General features: G+C 42.3%; 1 protein-coding gene across 3 annotated transcripts in view; it reads left to right on the top strand.

The window, feature by feature from the left end:
* The window catches only part of LRBA (LPS responsive beige-like anchor protein), a 2,426,603-nt gene that overhangs the window by 350,924 nt on the left and 2,056,936 nt on the right, over nucleotides 1-18,743 (top strand). For all 3 annotated transcript variants that reach the window (XM_085641653.1, XM_085641654.1, XM_085641652.1), the window contains exons 16-17: nucleotides 7,592-7,654; nucleotides 16,729-16,826. In XM_085641653.1, coding sequence (XP_085497779.1) covers nucleotides 7,592-7,654; nucleotides 16,729-16,826 — 161 coding nt within the window. The remainder of the gene's footprint in view (nucleotides 1-7,591; nucleotides 7,655-16,728; nucleotides 16,827-18,743) is intronic.

Genomic DNA, 18,743 nt, shown 5'->3' with positions numbered 1-18,743 from the left:
ATGAAATCCCTTTTAACTGCAAGGTAACACTTGTGGCTGCCTGATTAGTAGTAACATATAGCCTAGCTCTTGTAAATAATTTTATTTTTAACGCCCAATATTTATTACAACATTTAGAATTGGATCCTAATGCCCAAATAGATTACGTTGAAAAAATCAATTAATAATGCCTACGTAGTGCAAAGAAAGGTACTGAGGCATGAACAGGAAATGCCACAAACATTCTAAGGCTAAAACATCTGCTTTACACAGCTACATATTAAAAAGCAAGCATTCCAGCATAGTATTAGAAGCTTTCAGCCTTTTCTGTAGGAAGAGATCTTATCTTGACAATGAATTGGGCTTAAACAGTGTGAACAGCTTTAGTAGAAGTATCGTAAATGCGTGCAGCCAGGGGGAGTTAAAAAAATTAATACAAAAAAAGAAGTTCCACACAAAAGCGAATGCACACAGTAATTTGGTGATGGGAACTGATAAGAGCACTGTTAGAAATGGGGGTCTCTAGTTGGCAGAGGTAGGTACCTTTGTCCAAATAGGGTCCATTGCTTCTAGTAAAGGTAAGGGGTATCCACACTTTACATAACCCCTACTCACCCCCTGGGCAGCTTGGCACGAACAGACAGGCCTATTCCAAAGGCAATGTGTAAAGTATTTGTACTCAAAACACACAGTAATACAGTGATAACACCACAAATGGACACCACACCAGTTTAGAAAAATAAAGTATATTTGTCTAAACTTAACAAGATGAAAACGACAAAAATCCAACATGCATGTAATAAGAATGACTTTTAAAAGGTTTCAAACAACTTGTACCATAGAAAACTATGGATGCGTGATTTCTCTCAAAGTTCCTGTAGTTGCAACAAAATTCACAAGGCCAAACAGCCGCAGAGATGGGAAGCGTCGAAAAACACAGATTTGTCAGTTCCTGAGAACATGGGAAGGCGATGCAACAGTTCTGCTTCACGCAGGAGAAGTGATGCGTCGAATCCGGTCTGTAGGGGGAAGTGATGCGTCAATTCCAAGACTGTTCTGGTCCACGGATGATGCGTTGGAAAAACTTGCTGCACAGGTACAATACGTGGAAATCCGAAATGCGTCTGCGATCGATGCGGTGGCGTTGAATGGCGCTGCGTCAGTTTCTTCAGCCGTAACCCCTCGAGGCGTCGGTTCTTGCAGCGGCGACAGGTGCTGTGTCAGTTTCGGAAGCAGCGTGGCGATGTGTGGCGCTTACTCTCGCACAGCGGTGCTGCGTCAGGAAATCTGCTGCAAGAAGAGCGATCCGTCGATGTTCTTGTAGTTGCGTTGCTTTTCCAGCTCCCAACAGCAGGAACAAGCTCCAGAAGTCCAACACAGTTACAGGCACCTCTTGGCAGGTCAGAACTCCCAGCAAAGAAGTTCAGGGGAGCTGGGGGTGAAGTCTTTGTGACCCTGATACTTCAGAACAGGAAGCAATCTTTACTCAAGCCCTTGGAGATCTTCCTCAAACAGGGGGACACAGCAGAGTCCTTGTCCTTTCCTTGGCAGAAACAGCTACTGCAGGCCAACCCCAGACAGCATACAGCAAAAGGGCAGTACTCATCCTCAGTTTCTCCAGCTCTTCTTCTTGGCAAAGGTTCCTCTTGATTCCAGAAGTAGTCGAACGTTCAGAGGTTTTAGGTCTAATACTTGTACCCCAAAATGTCTTTTTTCTCTTCGTGCAGGGGTCTCTGAGCCCTATCCAAACCAGTTCTGTCCTCTCTGGTGCAGCTGCCGGCAGGTGGTGGAGACAGCATTGTGTAAGGCAGACAGGCCCTATACAGGTGCAAGGGAAATCTCCTCCCACCACTCTAAATGCAGACCGGGCCTATTCAGGTGCTAGTGAAAACTCCTCCCCCTACTCAGGACACACATCAATCCCCCCCCCCCCCCTCCCCTCCTGTGGCTGTCTGAGAGAATGCACCTCCCCTGCCCCTGTCACTCTAAAACCAGACAGTCAATACACAAACAGGCAGAGACACACAGAATGGTTAAACGAGAAAATGCCTACTTTCTAAAATTGGCATTTTCAAACACACAATTAAAAAAACATCTTTACTAAAAGATGTGTTATTAAATTCTGAGTTCAGAGACCCTAAACTTTATTTCTCCATCTTGTCCCAATGGGAAGTTACATTTATAAGATGTTGTAAATAAACTCCCATTCTATCCTGTGGGGCAAGATAGCCTTTCAATAGTGAAAAACAAACTTGGAAGTATTTCACTATCAGGACATGTCACACACACTAGTACAGGTCCTACCTTTCACATACACTGCACCCTGCCAAGGGGGATACATTGGGCCTATAATAGGTGGCCTTACTTGTAAGGAAAGGTTTGGGCCTGGCAAGTGGGTGCACTTGCCAAGTCGGCATGGCAGTTAACAAACTGCGCACAGACACTGCAGTGGCGGGTCTGAGGTACCTTTTCAGGGATACTCATGTGGGTGGCACAATCAGTGCTGCAGTGGCAGGTCTAAGGTACCCATGTGGGTGGCACAATCCGTGCTGCAGGCCCACTAGTAGCATTTGATTTACAGGCCCTGGCACCCTCAGAGCACTTTACTAGGGGCTTACCAGTAAATCAAATATGTCAATCATGGATGATCAATCATGTTCACAATTTGCACAGAGAGCATATGCACTTTACCACTGATCAGCAGTGGTAAAGTGCCCAGAATCCTAAAACCAACAACAACAACAGGTCAGGAAAAAGTAGGGAATAACCCTACAAAAAGGGCCAAGTCCAACAAGCACCCTTTTGAGATATATTAAAAACAAGAGATTTCACAAGCACAGTGCAGATATGCCCTCACATGGGTAGTGTGCACCCTGCCTTAGGGCTGTAATGCCTGCAGTAGGTTTGACTTTCCGATACCACTAGTAGTGCTGGCAGGCATGGCGCACACAGTCCCTGGTAAATGGTATCCTTGGCACCTAGGGCATTGGCACTGAAGAGGGACCCCAAGGGTAGCAGCACGAATTGTGCCACCCTAGGGTCCCCTCACCAAGGCCCTGCACTCTGCCATTGCAGACTGCGTGCCTTCATGCAGACAAAACTGAAGTCAATATGGCATACATCCCTGTGTGCCATGTCCAGAGACACTGCATGGGATATAGGTAAGACACCCCTCTAGCAGGCCTTAGCCCTAAGGCAGGGTGCACTGTATCTCCTGTGAAGGCATATCTCCATAGGCAAATATACCCCTGTAATATCCTTGTCGATTACTGGATATTATAAGGGACCAGGGAAGCCATAGTCTGTACTTGGGCCGGACACTTGTCATTACGAATTACCCAGCTCCATGATGGCTTCACTGATGTATGATATGTTTGGTACAGAACATCTCAACATAAAAAAACTTGCACTGAATACAGCGACAGATTTATTAACAATTGGACATAGATGACCTCTTAGAGGGGTCCCCTGAAACCTGCCAACCCTTAGTGTGGTCACTGGCTGGCCTGAGCCATCCTTCTACCACCAGACAGTGTTCTGACCTCATGGGGTGAGTCTTTGTGCACTCAGAGATCAAGAGCAATGCCTGTCCTGTTAATGGGCATTGTACATCCATGCCTTCTTGTCACCTCAGACTGGCATAGACTTTGTCCCTTCTGCTTACAGGTTCTTCACTTGCAGAATCCACTCTTGGATTCCACAGGACTCATTCGCAGTCTTCTCCAGAGCCATCTTCTTTGAAGATTCCCATTGTTGTCTACGGCAGGTTCCGATGTCACTTCACCCCTATGCGCCTGGCTTCCGAGGTGCACGTAACCTGGTTCCTGGGGCATCCACAGGTGGGGTGGCTCTCCAAACTTCTGTCTTCCAATGGGTTTCTTCAGGGTCCTACTTCTTAAAAACTGTAATCACGACTTCTTCATTGGGCCCACGGCTGTGTTTCCACTCTGCACACAGCCTCTGAGGGGTTCCTGGGTACTTACCGTGGGTGGTTCCTTGTGTCCCTGGCTCCTCTGGATCTTCTGATTCAAGTCCCGTTCTCCTTTGCAGTTTGCATTCCAATTTCTTAATATATGGTTTGGTCTCCCCCTGGAGACCAGTGTATTATTGTGCTACTTACCTGATTATTGCGAAGTATGTTTGTGTGTTGTGTTGATGTCTCCAGGTAGGAGATATACCAATGTGTTAGTGAGTGTTGTGTAATAAATATACTTATTTTATATAAACACTGTTGGTTCTTTTTCATTTAACCTGTACCATTGATTAAAGTTGGTAAAACAAGCTGCTTTACACTCCTTCAAGATAAGCCTGAAGGCTGCTCTCCACAGCTACCACTTTCAGAGCTTTATATAGTTATCAAAGACCACTAAAATCACCATAAGGGTTGCCTGGATTAGTGAAAGGTGCATCACTTGATTAAGTGTGCACCATATACTTAGCCAGCTTCCTTCACCCTCCATCAAGGGAAGGCTAGTGCAAGTGTTCACAACACCACTGCCATGTGGTACTACAACAAACAGGGCGGTGTCATGGACACTTTATCAAGAGACCCTGCGCCTCTGGACATGGCTGGAACATCAGGACATATTCCTGGTGGTTAACACCTGCCAGGCTCTCTGAACGCCAGAGCAGACAAACTCGGCCATTGATGCCTAGCAGATTTCGAATGGCGTCTCCATCTGGAGGTGGTGGCGCAAGGTGTCTTTCAAAAGTGGGGCGGTCATTGGTTCGATGTGTTTGCCTCTGCCGAGAACATGCATTGTTAGCAATTTTGCACGTTGGACTTTTGAAGGCAGCTTTCGCTCAAAGATGCTTTTTGTATCACCTCCTACTCACCTTTCCGCCCATACCACTCATGCCGACATTTCTCAAGAAGATACCGAACGACTGGGCTCAAGTCATCCTTGTGGCTCCAGATTGGGCACAAAGGCCCTGGTATCCCGAGTTACTAAGCATGGCCATCGATCTTCCGACCACACAGCCCATTTGGGAGGATCTTCTGTCGCAGCAGCAGGGGAGGGTTCTCCACCCAAACCTGTCACTGCTCTGTCTTCATGCGTGGACATTGAGCTTCATCAGTTGACTCCTTTAGACCTTCCTCCTGAACTCTGCAACGTCATGTTGGCAGCCAGGTGTCCCTCCACCAAGATATACGCCTGCTATTGGAAATCATTTATGGCATGGTGTGCATAAAAACCATTGATTCCTCCCCACCCCCTCTTTCTGAAGATCTAGGTTTCATTCTTTCCCTTGCCCAGCAGGGCTCTGCTCTGGGTATTGTAAAGAGATATCTTTCTGCCTTTTTGCAGTTGTCTGACCAACCCTCCTTTTTCAAATACCCTTTTGTTCATAGGTTTCTGAAAGGTCTTCTTCATCTTTTCCCTCCTTCACTATGTATCGTGCCTCAGTTGGACCTTCATCTGGTCTTAACATTCAAGATGTGTGCTCCTATGGAGCCTCTCCATAATTGTCCCCTCGGGGTACTTAGGATTAAAATCGCTTTCTTTGTGGCTATTACATATGCCAGAAGAGCGAGTGGGCTGCAGGCCTTGTCATCCAAGCTGCCTTACCTCCCGATCTATCCTGACAAACTGATGCTTCACACAAGAGCCTCCTTTCGCCCAAAAGTGGTCACTCCATTTCACACAGACCAATCCATCACAGTCTACCTTTTATGCTCCGCCACATCCCTCTAAAGAAAAGGAGTGACTCCACCGTCGGGACCCAAAAAGAGGGTTGTTGTTCTACCTTAACCGCGTACCAGAGTTTCGGGTGGATTTGGCCAAGAAGCAACCTTCTGAAGACTTTGGAGTTCATTCCACCAGAGCTAAAGCTGCAACCACTGTGTTAGCCCGTGGAGTTCGGTCCTGGATATCTGCAAGGCAGCAACATCGGCTTCCCTGCACACATTCACCAAACATTACTGCCGGACAGTCAGGTCTGCAGGCATGGGCATTTTGCCAGTTCGGTCCTGTAGGACTTCTTTGTTTGAAACTGGTCTGCAGACGCACCGCTGGGGATGGTATTGCTTGGATATCTATTCAAAGTTACAGAATCTGCGGCTAGAAGTCTTTATCAGACAAACAAGTTACTTGTCTTCGGTAACGCCTTATCTGGTCGAGACTATATTTAGCTGCAGATTCCTTACCGTCCCACCCATCCTCCCTGCTTTGCGAACGGATTTCTAGGTACAGGGCTGATCCCTTTCATGGCCTAGTTTTCAACATCGGTGGTAAGTGTTCTTCATGGCTCCGTGCTCCTGACATGGAAAGTCGTGAAACAAAACTGATGTCGGAACACCTGGGTGGCGCCTATAAAGGGGCGGCGGACATCACTTCAGGGATGGACGAGGCAGACACACGCGGAGCCAAATGACGCCACCTACCGGCACACAGGGGTACTGCTCATGAAAAATCTTCCGTGTCCAGTCTGACACCTGTGAAAATTCTATGGAACCTGCGGCTATATATACTCTATACCAGATAAGGCCTTACTGAAGGTAAGTAACTTGCTCTTTTGGTGAATGTGGCTGGTACCTGTCTACCACTGTACTAAACTCCTATATCTTCTCTCTGCTGTGCCCTTACCTTTTTGAGCCTAAGACGTTGCTTCATCCTTTTATTTCTTCCATCTTTGATTTTTTAAATTTGATGCCATATCCACCTGTTCACTACCTAAAACATAACCATACCCCAGCCCTTCTCACTCATTCCTCCTTACTTTTTGTTCCTTTGCCCTCTTTTAATCCTTGTAGTCTAATTCAGAGATACTTGCACACATTTTGGCAGGTGCAGGTCTTACTATGTCTTTTTTTTATTTGTTGTTTCGCTTCCTGCTTCTGTCTGGGATTGCGCCTTCTGCCGGTCATCACTTTTGTTGAGGGTCAGTCTCATTAGAATCTAAATTTAACTTGGACTAAATTCTTGCATTAACAAGTTGGTTTTTTTATTGCCAACAGTTTATCTTTTTTTGTATTAACCTATCGAGTGAGCCACTGATGTCCATTGTGCAATTTAGCATTTTGATATACATGAAGTTATCCACTCAACGGGGTAGTAATCTGTGAAAAGGCAGTGTAGGGTATATTTAAATATATGCAGTATTCGTATTTCAAAATGTATTATTTTATATATTTTAAGAGATTGTTTCACGTTTGTTTACTTTTTCACTCCTGCCCTAGGTTTGGTTTAAGGTTCTGTGTTTTTTTTGCTTTTAAAATTGATATTGCTTTAAAAAAAATATGCTTCTTCTGCCATCAAATAAATACATTAAATAAATCAGTTAGGCTATTAGCAAAAATGACATTTTAGCAGGACTGAATTTTGTCAGTGCTCATTTGTCAAAGTTTTTGTGCCAGCAGCTTCTCTCCAAAAACAAGCAATGATTAAATAGTAAGGTGCTAATGTGTGTGCAAAGCTTAACATTATCAGTACTACTCTTATTCAAGATCAAGTTCTGCTTTTTCCTGAAAGCTTACCCTTCATGCATCTCTCCAAGCTTTGTGTGTTTTTTAAATCTTACTATTTAATGTGCAGATATTTAATTGAATAAAACGTAATTGAATGTGATCCTATCCTAATCTTAAAATGTATACATTTTTTTCAATCTCAAGGACTACGGTGTGAAAGACGATGAACTTCAAGCAATTTTGAATTACTTACTAACAACTCATGAGGTAATACTGAATAGAAGATTTAATTTTCAATCAGTTAAGTTAAGACAATGTCTTACTATTGGGAGGAGCATGTTCTTTATGATTACAGTGTGGTTCAGAAACAATAACCCAACCCTGAAATGTAAAGCATTGCACTTACTCCTTTTTTTCTTAAATATTGTCTAGCAAAGAATTGCCAGTAAAATGATATTGATTTTTCTTTTTCTGGGCCTCAACTAAAATCTTTCAGTTGATTGTTTACTTCATTATTGCTTGACACTTTCCAAATAAATAGATGTAACGAGTTGTGACTAAATATCACACTAACTATTTTTTAAGATAAAACGAGAAGAACACCAAAATATTTTTTAAAAGTGCCCTTTTTTTACCATTTTGATGTTCCTTGTTTGATCTTAAATTGACTAGTTTTTTAGAAATAAAAAGCACTTTTTAAAAGTTTTTGATGGCTATGAAACAGCAAGTATTTTTGTTAAATTTCAAAACATGATGGCAAGACAAAAGTTCTGGTCCACCGTTCTGCACAACCAGCAATAGATTAAACAACGTACACATTTTACCTCTGTTTACACATCTCTATTCCAGACATCTTCCTAATTATTTCCATTTACATTGTGCAAACAAGTCTGCAACGCTTCTTGAACCTGAGATGCACTTGAGCTTTATAACACCTTTATGAAACATATATCCGTCATTAGCAAAGAAAGAGGTTAGGAGGATCTGGCTAGTTTATTAATCTTAGTTAAAATTATATTTTAACAGTAACATTTTCTTGACTTCAGAAAAAAGAAAGTAAATTAGCCAAAACAAATATTTACATCACACAGTGTTAACAAGAACCAGTGAAGCAAAGTCTCTATACAGCAGGTCTGCTACTTGGAACTTGTGTATAGTCCATGAAGTCTGCCTGCTTCGTTTGTTTTCTTTGGGGCACAGAAGAAAGCATCAGACCATGGAAATTAAGCTAGATCAATAATCAGCCTAGCAGATTATCAACTACCACTGTCTCTTCAGCTAGGATGATCCTCCTTAGACCTGAATTGTGGGATACTTATGATTTTAAGTGTGGGATACTTATACTTTTAGAAAACAGCACCAAAGTAAATAAACGAAGAGAAGAATAAAAGAGGGAATAACATTTAACATTCTTGCTTTTTTTTTTTTAATGAGCTTAATAACTGGGAAAATCGGTTTTACGTTAAGTCAGAGTTCCTCAAAATTCCTCTTTGATGTAGGGTAAAACCTGACAATTCAGGGTGCTCTGCTGGTTTTAAAGAGTTTATATTCCAACTTGTCAGCAACTTTTAGTAACTTTTCTATCTTACTCTAGAGTCGTATATTCACCATTGCTTAACTTTATTCAAAAGCTGAAGTGTACAGTGCAACCTGTACAGTATAATCAGTTGCATAATCCAGTGTAGCCAACTGTCACAAAAAGGGAGAATGAACTAGCTTATGGGGTTTCTTGATAGATGGTAGTAACTTGAGTGATAAAAGTCTGTCTGAGAGGCACTATGGCAGACATTTTAATTCTGATGCTCCCAATTTGGGATTACTTGAAAGGATCAGAGAGGAAACAGATATAAATACAAACCATGTTCAAGAAAAGGCTATGCTATGAACTTGAAAGATTTTGAGGTCCTATATGACTTCATAATGTAGAGCATGGTGACCCTGACAAAAGAAACGTGTGCTTTATTACATAAATTGTAATTTATCTGCTCACTTTAAGAAAATGTTAATGTCGAAGTTGAAATGCAGAAGGTCGAAGTGTGATTCAGACAGAAATGTCATTTGAATTGATCAAACCTGTAACCATTTTATGTTCTGTTGGATTTAATTTCTTGAAACGATTGGGTAGGGAATAAACTATGTTGACTACTCCTTTTTTAAGAGGAGATTCACATATTTTTGCCAGAGGCTCACTCAATAGTGCATTCTGTTTCAAACTATAATTCTTTTGATGATCGTATGCTCTAGAGTACTGTTTAAAGATGTAAGCTGCAAATGAAAGTCAAACAGCTATAATATAAAACCCATATCCACCACACTGTGAATGACGTTGAAGTGGATGAGAATTGTGTCATGAAGATTGCTCGTTGGAGCCTCAGGCCGGGACACATTATAAGGCGTGGACAATCCTTTCATAGTTACAGAAGAGTTTTTAGGCCGAAGCCTGTCATGCTTAAGTTATAAGAACCAAGAACATCTTCAGTCTCTTGCTGTGCAGGATGACTGGGTCCTTAGATAAGTCTGTGCAAAAGCTGTACACACCCAGAACTTTCAGCTGCATAATGTGAAAGATTCTGTATGGGATGGAAGGAAATGGATTTGGACTCTGCAGTCCTAAGAGTTTTACAAAACATGAAAAGTCCTTTGAGTCGCCTACTGCCGAAGCAGCAGTCAGAGGAGCTTGTTCAATGCCTAAGATGGGGAGAAGCTGTTCACAATGATACTGAAGTGAGCGTGAATATACAACAATATAAAAACTGGCAAACATCTGTTTGAAAAGAAAACTACTTCAACATTCAAATATCAAAATATGCCCTGTGATATTAAAGGATTAGGAAAGGTACTATGATTATTCAAGCAGCTTACAAACCATTGTGACAGAGATCTAGATCATCTTGGAAATAAAGGAGGACTCCGAGTGTGCCACAAAGGCCCCCTAGTTCTAAGCTGTAGATGTCGTTTTACACACGAGGGTAACCCGTTAACACCAGAAGATAACCTCAGGTAATTTATAAATGAAACGCAACAGTAGTTCATAAAGCATATAATTAAACATGAATTAGAAATTCTGAAAGACATATTGTCTTGGTACAATTAGTTAATATTAACCCCATGGTTGTTTTTACATGGCCAGGAACTTTTTTCACCTTCAAGTAATTTTACTTTAAATTTCAGGGTCAGATACCAGTAGCATCGTTTTCGCAGATTATGGAGTTATTTTCAGAAAAGATCTCCACGAAGTGCCCCAATACATGGGAGCCCATTTGGCATAAGTAGATGCTTTGCTTCGCCAACAAGGAGCAAACCCAATAAAGAAGCATGCCATGCAAATAGGAGAGGACTTCACATCCTTTGTACAGGAATTCCTGGGAAAGAGAAAGTTAGCTTTTCAGTCTAGTTGGGGGGTCGTGAAACTTTGTGGTTTTGATTATGGAACAGGGGAGGATGTATGACTGACCTTTTTATTTTTATCCTCTTACTCTTTCTTTGCTGGTTGGTTATGTTTAGGAAAACAGACCTATGACCTGTCCCTGTATTATCACTTTGTAGTTGTCCCACAGGTATTAAGCCACCGAGTCACTGTTTTCTTCAGAGTATCAGTAAGTTAACAGCAGGTTATTGGCTCCTAAGTTCCCATGCCCTTAGACTCTATCCCTGCACCTTGAGTCTAGAGCAGTGGTGAGTGGTTAGACATTTCCCTCGCCCGACAGCCTCCCCCTGTAATACTTGGGAGTTCTTCCGTCAGGACAACAAATAGTACAACATTGTGAAACTGTGATGTGCCCCAGAAAAGGTGCAAGTATTGTTGTTTCACCCTCATCACCTGATTTCTTCCTGACCTCTCAGTTTCAATGTTCAGAACATAATTTGAATCCCCTGTGATGTGTTGAGTTTCGAGTGTCTAAATGAAGTGTGCCTACCCTCTCCTACACTAAGTCTTGAAGCCCCAGGGGACTTAGACACTGAACAGCGTGTACTTGCATTGTGTCCATGTTTCTAAAACTGCTGCATACCAGCCATTCGGGTCCAACTAAGTCTAGTCTGCTTGAAAGGGGGATTAATTTGCACATCATGACCACCACCGCCCCTTGAACCTGTAGTGTGTCCTGCATTAGCCAATAAAGCGCATCTGTTTGCCATGAATCAGCCATTATGTGGGTTCCATAGATGAGCATGTCTGGCTTTACTAATCTGATATAGCCAGTGGTTAATTTGTAAAAACAAATAAGTGCTGGGACTCTTGTCAGGAGACAGCTTGGACCAGCTCATTTCTCCTGGTAGTGCCACCTAAAACAGAACAAACTACTAACCATGAAAGTGGGGAGAGGATGCGGCATAATGGCCAGAGCTGCCGACTTCAGAGCTGGGGAACCAGTTTCGAGTCTCTGCTCAACATCCTGTGATTCTGGGTAAATCACTTAATGTCCCCGTAAATGAATGTGTCCTTAACTGGTACTCATAAAGTGCCAGTGATGATGATTAACTGCCGGTGCTGAGCACCAGAAAGCACCAGCTCAAATTAAGCACTGGATGTAGCATCCTACCATGGCCTGCCCACCCTAGTGACGCACCATGTCATGAATTTAAAGGAGGCTTTGCGAGCTGTCATTTTGTTAGTCCCCACCTCACCCATCTGCCTCTCCAAGTTGGGTCTGTATCTTTTATTGCTTGCAGTTTTGTCAATTGAGGAACCTGGTGTCTGAGCCTTTCATCCCCATAAGCCCCTTAGACTGGCTGCAAAATGGATGTTGGTGGCTGGACATATTTATCCAGTTTCCTCAGGGCGCCTAACATGGCTGCATCATCCACCACCGTTCCTGCACTTAGTTGTCTCCTCTTTATTTTCTGACCGGAACCACCTCCCTTTTCTCTTTTGTGTTTTTGGGGTCTTTGTAGTCTACTCTAATATGTCAAGTATTTTCAAGGACCCACCTAAAGAGGCATCTCACTTTTCTTGAGGGTACTGGCCATGTCTCCTTACCCATGCTGTCGTGTAATTTGTTGTCATGAGGGTCACCCCCTTACACATCTCATTGAGGGTAAGCATCTCTTTATGCAACAACCAGGTTTCTCCTGCTTCCCACCACTCAGGCTCTTCAAAGTGGGTCCTTTCATACTTTTCACGTGGTGCCCAATTGTCTTTCTCTGAATATTAGAACTCTGTCTCACCATCGTGTCCGACTCTATCCTCTGTGGTAATATATAGCACAATCTTTTGCCTGATAACCTATCCATTCTTGGTCACTGTTCCTCACCAACCTCTGCTCCATTCATCTGGATTCACTTTCTTTTTTTTTCCCCCAACAGAGCAGGGATTTTTAGTGGTGATCCAGCCTTCATTCAGAGTTCCTCATCCCAGGCAGCCTTTCACAGGCCAAGCAGCGACCAGGTGACCAAGGATACTTCCATGAATTGTCCCTCTTCATTTAGTGTCTCGATGTGCCCCCCACAACCTGTCACATCCCAAAGGTCTTCTATAATCCTTTTCTCTCGAACAGCCTGTTCGCTGCAGTCAGTCTCTCTGGGCCTCCTTTAATTCCTGTGTGGCATTCTGTGCCACCAGTCAGGCTTCTCCGGCTTAGTGCTAGGGGTCTTTGGGGGATTGATATCTTCTGAGTGCTCCCCGCACACCCGGCCCCTAATCCTCCTCATTGACGGGTACCCCCAGTCTGGGCTGGGATTAGCTCTCACCAGATCCACCTCTCTAGACGCTTATTTCTGGCTTCACTCTCCCAGGCCAAATAACTGTCCTCTCGGGCCCCAGCAAGGTGGCCGATTGTTTTTTCCCCTCAGAATTGTAGTGTAGACATGCCTCCAGTGTGCACACCCTCAGGGATGGAGTGGATGCTGCTCTGTAATATCAGATTGTGACCGACTTTAATCCTTTGCAAAAGAGAAATGCGTGATGTTCAGCATGTAATAAGATAAAAACAAGAAGGGGGTCCCCATGTGTCACTCGCTCTTACTACCAATCATTTAAGCTGATTTTGGATGGTCTTGTTTGGTACCAATATATCTCCCAATCACTCCACTGTCTAAAGAATGAACACAATTATATGTAAAGTGGTCTCATTTATTTATAATAAATACTTTCTGATACAAAGTATTCTTTCTGTAATTCTATCATAATAAACATACTTTAAGCTCCATACATAGAAACATCATCAATATACTTCATCATTCCATAAAGTTTAATATAAAAACACAAATATAGAAATAAAAAGCAGTATCACAGATTGTCAGATGTTCAGCATGGACGTTGGAGCTCTCAAATCAATCCATACTTTTTTATTTTACGGAGTTTTATATAGTGCGAATAGTGCGAACTTGACCGGAAGGTATCGGGTATCAGAGCACTTTACATAGCACCAGTTGCATTACATAAGGACACATTCATTTTTTTTGTTAGGCATGGGGGAGATTAAGTGATTTGCCCAGAATCACAGGATGTTCAGCGTCATCGCTGAGACTTGAACCCAGTTCCCCAGATTCGAGATCGACCGCCCTAGCCGTTAGGCCAACTTCTTTCCCCTGCTTGTTCTTGCAGCCCGGATTCTTTTGTACACTGATGGGATGCCTAAGTTACTATTGTCAGAATTGCATTGATGAATACAGCCTTTCTAGATTTTACTTGTTTCATAAAACCAGTTTTAGCACAATTCAAAGAGGGAATCAGTCCTTATCCATGGGGTGCTCAAAGAGATTTCCTTCTAGGCCATGGTTTACTTTTATGAAATTTGACCACATTGACTGTTTGTGTTTATCAATTTAGACAGAGTTCTGTACATCCTCAATTGATGATTGTGGAAATTAATGGGAAGCCTGTGAGCAGCAAAACTGTGTTCTGACTCACGAGTTGTCCTGATGAGTTAGTTGCTATTATCCAGTCTTTTTGGAGCAACTCAAACACTTGGGTGTTTTGAACTAACTTGCCACCAGGATGTGAGTGCCTCCTTACGGGGGCTTACATCCCTGTACAGAACGTTTGTGTTTTACAAGCTGCATTCCTTGTTTGTTGCCTCTGTTTCTTATTTGAGTGTGCTCCATTCCTGTCAAAAGCTATCCAGGTGGTCTACTATCATGGGTGTAGTTGTTGTCTGAGACCCACCCATTGTCTCCAGCCATTCAGTGGGCCTAATATGCATACTAGGAGTGAATGTTTCTTGCAGTTATCAAAAGCTTCAGCCCAAGACTATGTATACCAGAAGACCTTCAAGTTTTTAAGGCACATCTTCCAGGGTGGTACTGACGACATCAAATGCCATTGTCTGTTAGTTCTTAGTTTCTAAAGAAATCATGTTGTCAGATTTTTTCCCTCACCTGTCTACGTGAGGGCATACAAATCGCCTGAAGAGATAATGTATCAAAAATATCTATCCAGCACATCATTCGTTTTGATTCACTCACACAGGACATGTCTATCAGAGGCTTGATCTACCCCACTAGGGGTTCTGCTCTCAGTATGATAAGAATCACCTGCAGTGAGCAGCATCTGTAGGTTTTAGATTATGCTCCTCTGGCGTTTACCAGTGATAGTATTTTCATTGTCCTCCTTGCATAATCTCATGTATGCCTCCGCCTGGTCATACCTTGGCCCTGTCGCTTATCAAAAGCCCATTCACAATGTTTGAAAGTGACAGTTGCACCTTTCAGAATGTGCTGCCTGCCTACTTTCATTATGCTTGCTGTGGCATGTACCTGCTGACCTATAACAGCCCTTTTTTGATTGGGGTGCTACTAAATTCTTTCCCCTTACTTCTACCCCCTACAAACCTATCAATTCTCATAGTTCAACCTGGCACGAATTTGGGAAGCTTCAGTCTCGTGCAATACTTTCGGTCTCTCCTAATTTGCTCACCCCGCTGCATTCACTTGACTTTGCTTCCACTGTTAATCCCATCTGAAAAGATGGCCAACCCTGTGAGACCATCATGCTCATCTTTGGCCGCTTGCTTATTAGAGAATCAAACACTAGATCTGTTTTTAGGTCCAGCTGCAGTCAATTTTTCAAAAGTACAAAAAAAAGGTGTAATGATAAGTGAGAGAGTGAGTGGACTTTGGCACAACTCCCTTTATCCACTGGCTTTCACTTGTTTGTCCATCAAGCCCACTGTCTCTTATGGATGGTTGCATTATCCTGTGCTTGTACGCATTGGGTTTTGGTGATGGGCATCAAGTAGTACTTTTGTTAGATGCATCATTACTGTAACTTTAATGGTGACCAATTGTGTGTTCTGATGTTTTAACTTGGTTGACCCAGCAACGTTTTCATTGCAGGTTTGTGACTTTTCGTTTAGATAGCTCTTGCTTTTTGTATGCCTTAGTTTATCGCAAAGAGACAATGTTATTCACTAATAGTCTGCTCATTCATTAATTTTACTTTACTGTCATGATAAGATGTTTATAGCTTTTTTCTGCACAAAAGAAAAATATGCATGCCTCCTGGTCACAAAAATACAGGACTTTTACAAAAAATAAAATCTACTGTTAACTATTTTGCTCTGCTTCTTTATGGTTCATCACAACCAGTTGAAATTTAATTTTTTAAGTTTTCATACATCCTTCTACAAGGGTACAGCTTAACTCTGCTAATACTGTCTGTGCAGCAAAGTGGCCAAGCTCACAGCTCATATTTTGCTGTGGCACAGGATGTTGCTTCGTTAGGGGTTTTTCTTTAGGACATCTGGGGGCAATGCACACACAGTCACACAATTATTACCAAACCCCTCCACTAAGAACCAGACACATTTGTGAACTTTTTCAGTTTCAGCAAAGCTGTGGATTAAGTCATGTGCATGTGCACTGTTACCACCCATGGAAGTTCTTTTCTACTGTTTCATCATTTCAGACTGATTGTTCCATCTGCTCTCAAATGACACAGCCCCCCAAAAAAACATATTCCACAGACGTGACCCTAGAACGGCCTCCCAACAAATGTCAATAGTGTATGCATCATTTGAAATAAACCTCTGGTGGCCTTACCATGAATATGGTTGCAGTTGGAAATGGCTTGCTAATAGACAGTGTGTCACTCCGCAATTTAATGTCGGTCTTGTTAGTCTACTAAGTGTTTTAGCCCACACCCCAGCTCCATTTACAGACCAGGATATTTTAGCCCTCGAGTTTATCTACTAGTCTGGCAAAACATGTTTGACTGTTTTTGAACCTATATTACACTCAGTGATTCTACCATCTTGAGTCATGTAGCTTTTCATAGAAGAGTTTTTTAGCGGAAGACTGACTCTTGCACACAGTATTCTTTTTCCAAATTATTTTGAGATCATTCCTAATGGTAAGTGTATTTGTAAAATCGAACATTTGTAAATTGCAATTTTTCCCTATAGGATGACAATTTAATGGATGTCCTGCAGCTGTTGGTGGCTCTGATGTCTGAGCACCCGAGTTCCATGATCCCTGCATTCGATGCGAGAAATGGGTTACGGTGAGAACATGCAAACGTCAATAACCTAAGTTTTCATACTTTTCAGTAAACAATGCCTAAAGTACTGTTATGTTTCAAAAGCAACACTTACTACTATACCTATGTACTGTACTTTCTTCATTTCACGCATTCCCTGCTCCCAGTAGTGATATTTCAGTTTGAAGTTTAGTAGGTACTTCTTTTATTTTTTTTATTTAAAAAAAGTGGTATTGTATTTATCTCTCTACCGTTAATGAGTTCATATATATTTTCTTAACAAGAGTGAATTAATTTTTCTGCATGGGAATTCAACACGTGTACACCGTAAAATACTCTGGAAATATAACACAATTTTAACTTGTAAATTGTGACCACTTATGCCAAAAAGTTTGCGTTGCATTTTATGCTACATTTTAAATCTACCCTTCTAATGTAAGTGATCTAGCTAGACGTGAAGCATGTGTTATTTAATCATGTTTATGGATTACTACAATCTTAGCTACTGTAGCATATGGAACAAACGTATGCATGTGCTGAATAGAAGACCCTGCGGCAGACAAAATAAAATAGCCATCTAACTGGTACGAAGTCCTAATCACTTAAATGTCGTTAGCACAGTGTATGACCGACCCTACTTGGTACTTAGTTACCATTAAATGCCACATGAAAATATTTAGTAGTTGCAATAAATTATATTAAATAGTTTGTATCTACAAAACTAGCTACACACCAGAGGCCAGTGCAGTGATCTTAATGCTTTTATTTTAAACAAATAACATCAGTGTTACAGTGACCTCTGAGTGAATACACAGAGCCTCGTAGGTGTGGTCTTGAATATTGTGGTGGAATTTTGCGGTTCCTCTGAGAATGTCATTTGGCATGGTTCTTCTAAACTTCTAGTGTACTGGCTACATTGGGGACTCTTGGTTTATCAGTGTAGCCTGTATTCGGGCAGCGTTCGTCATGTGGAAAGTCCCAGTACTCTAGGGTACCTCGAGACATTGTGAATATTGGATTGCAAGCAATTTTGAGTAATGAACTATACGAGGTCCTGAACTTGAGGCACCTTCTGATTTAAATATCGCTCTTTATTTTGACGATTTGTGGATATATATTGGCATGAGATTTGACGGCTTTATTTGAAGGAAGCACATAGCAGTTTATGCAAACGAATCTAAAATAATCATGGATGTTGAATAACACACTATTTCAGGAATAACGAGGAATTCTATGAACCAAGAATACATAAGCCCTGAGGAAGTCGCTTGGGTTAATCCCTAACGCGACGAAACGCGTTGGGAGTGGAAGATCTCTTTTCAAGAATAAAGAAGAACAAGAGTTCTAATCAATGTGATTTGTCTACTGAATTTGTATACATACATTTAAATAGTTTGCGTGTGCATCAACACCTCTGCTTATTGTTCTCTCCCCATCATTGCCGGACTGGCCAATGCGGGCACCGGGTGTTTCCCCAGTAGGCTGCCTGGGAGGGGCTTGTTTTAGGCCCTGGGGGGCTGTTTTTGTTACCGGCGGCCAGCAATATCGGATCCCTGTAACAAACGGCTGAGGGGGCCGGCCGAGCTGATTTCCAGGGCTGGTTTCGTTTCCCAGTCTGGCCCTGCGTCCCATGCAGTAGAAACAGGGATTGGTCAAACCAATAGGTCTAGCATTGGTTGCCAGCATTTTGACTTCGTGAATGCCTGTTTTGTTTTGCCATGTTTTTTTTGTAGAGCTGTTTGGGAGCTGCATTGCCCTCTTCAACATAAAAAACAAAAATTCAAGTCAACATTTTGTTTGGTCTCAAAGCACACATTTCTATTGCAGTCCTTGGCACTGAAGGGAACTACTTTGTGTGCAGATGTGCTCTTATGAAAACTCAGGATGCAGTCAGTCCCAGTGAGGTTAGCTAGTGGCTGAACTGGGCTAACCTAGTTCCCC

Source organism: Triturus cristatus, chromosome 2_2 (genome assembly GCF_964204655.1).
Source record: "Triturus cristatus chromosome 2_2, aTriCri1.1, whole genome shotgun sequence".
In the NCBI taxonomy this organism is placed as follows: domain Eukaryota; kingdom Metazoa; phylum Chordata; class Amphibia; order Caudata; family Salamandridae; genus Triturus; species Triturus cristatus.
Note: the sequence above shows the minus strand (reverse complement) of the source record. Positions and strands in the feature narration are given on the sequence as shown.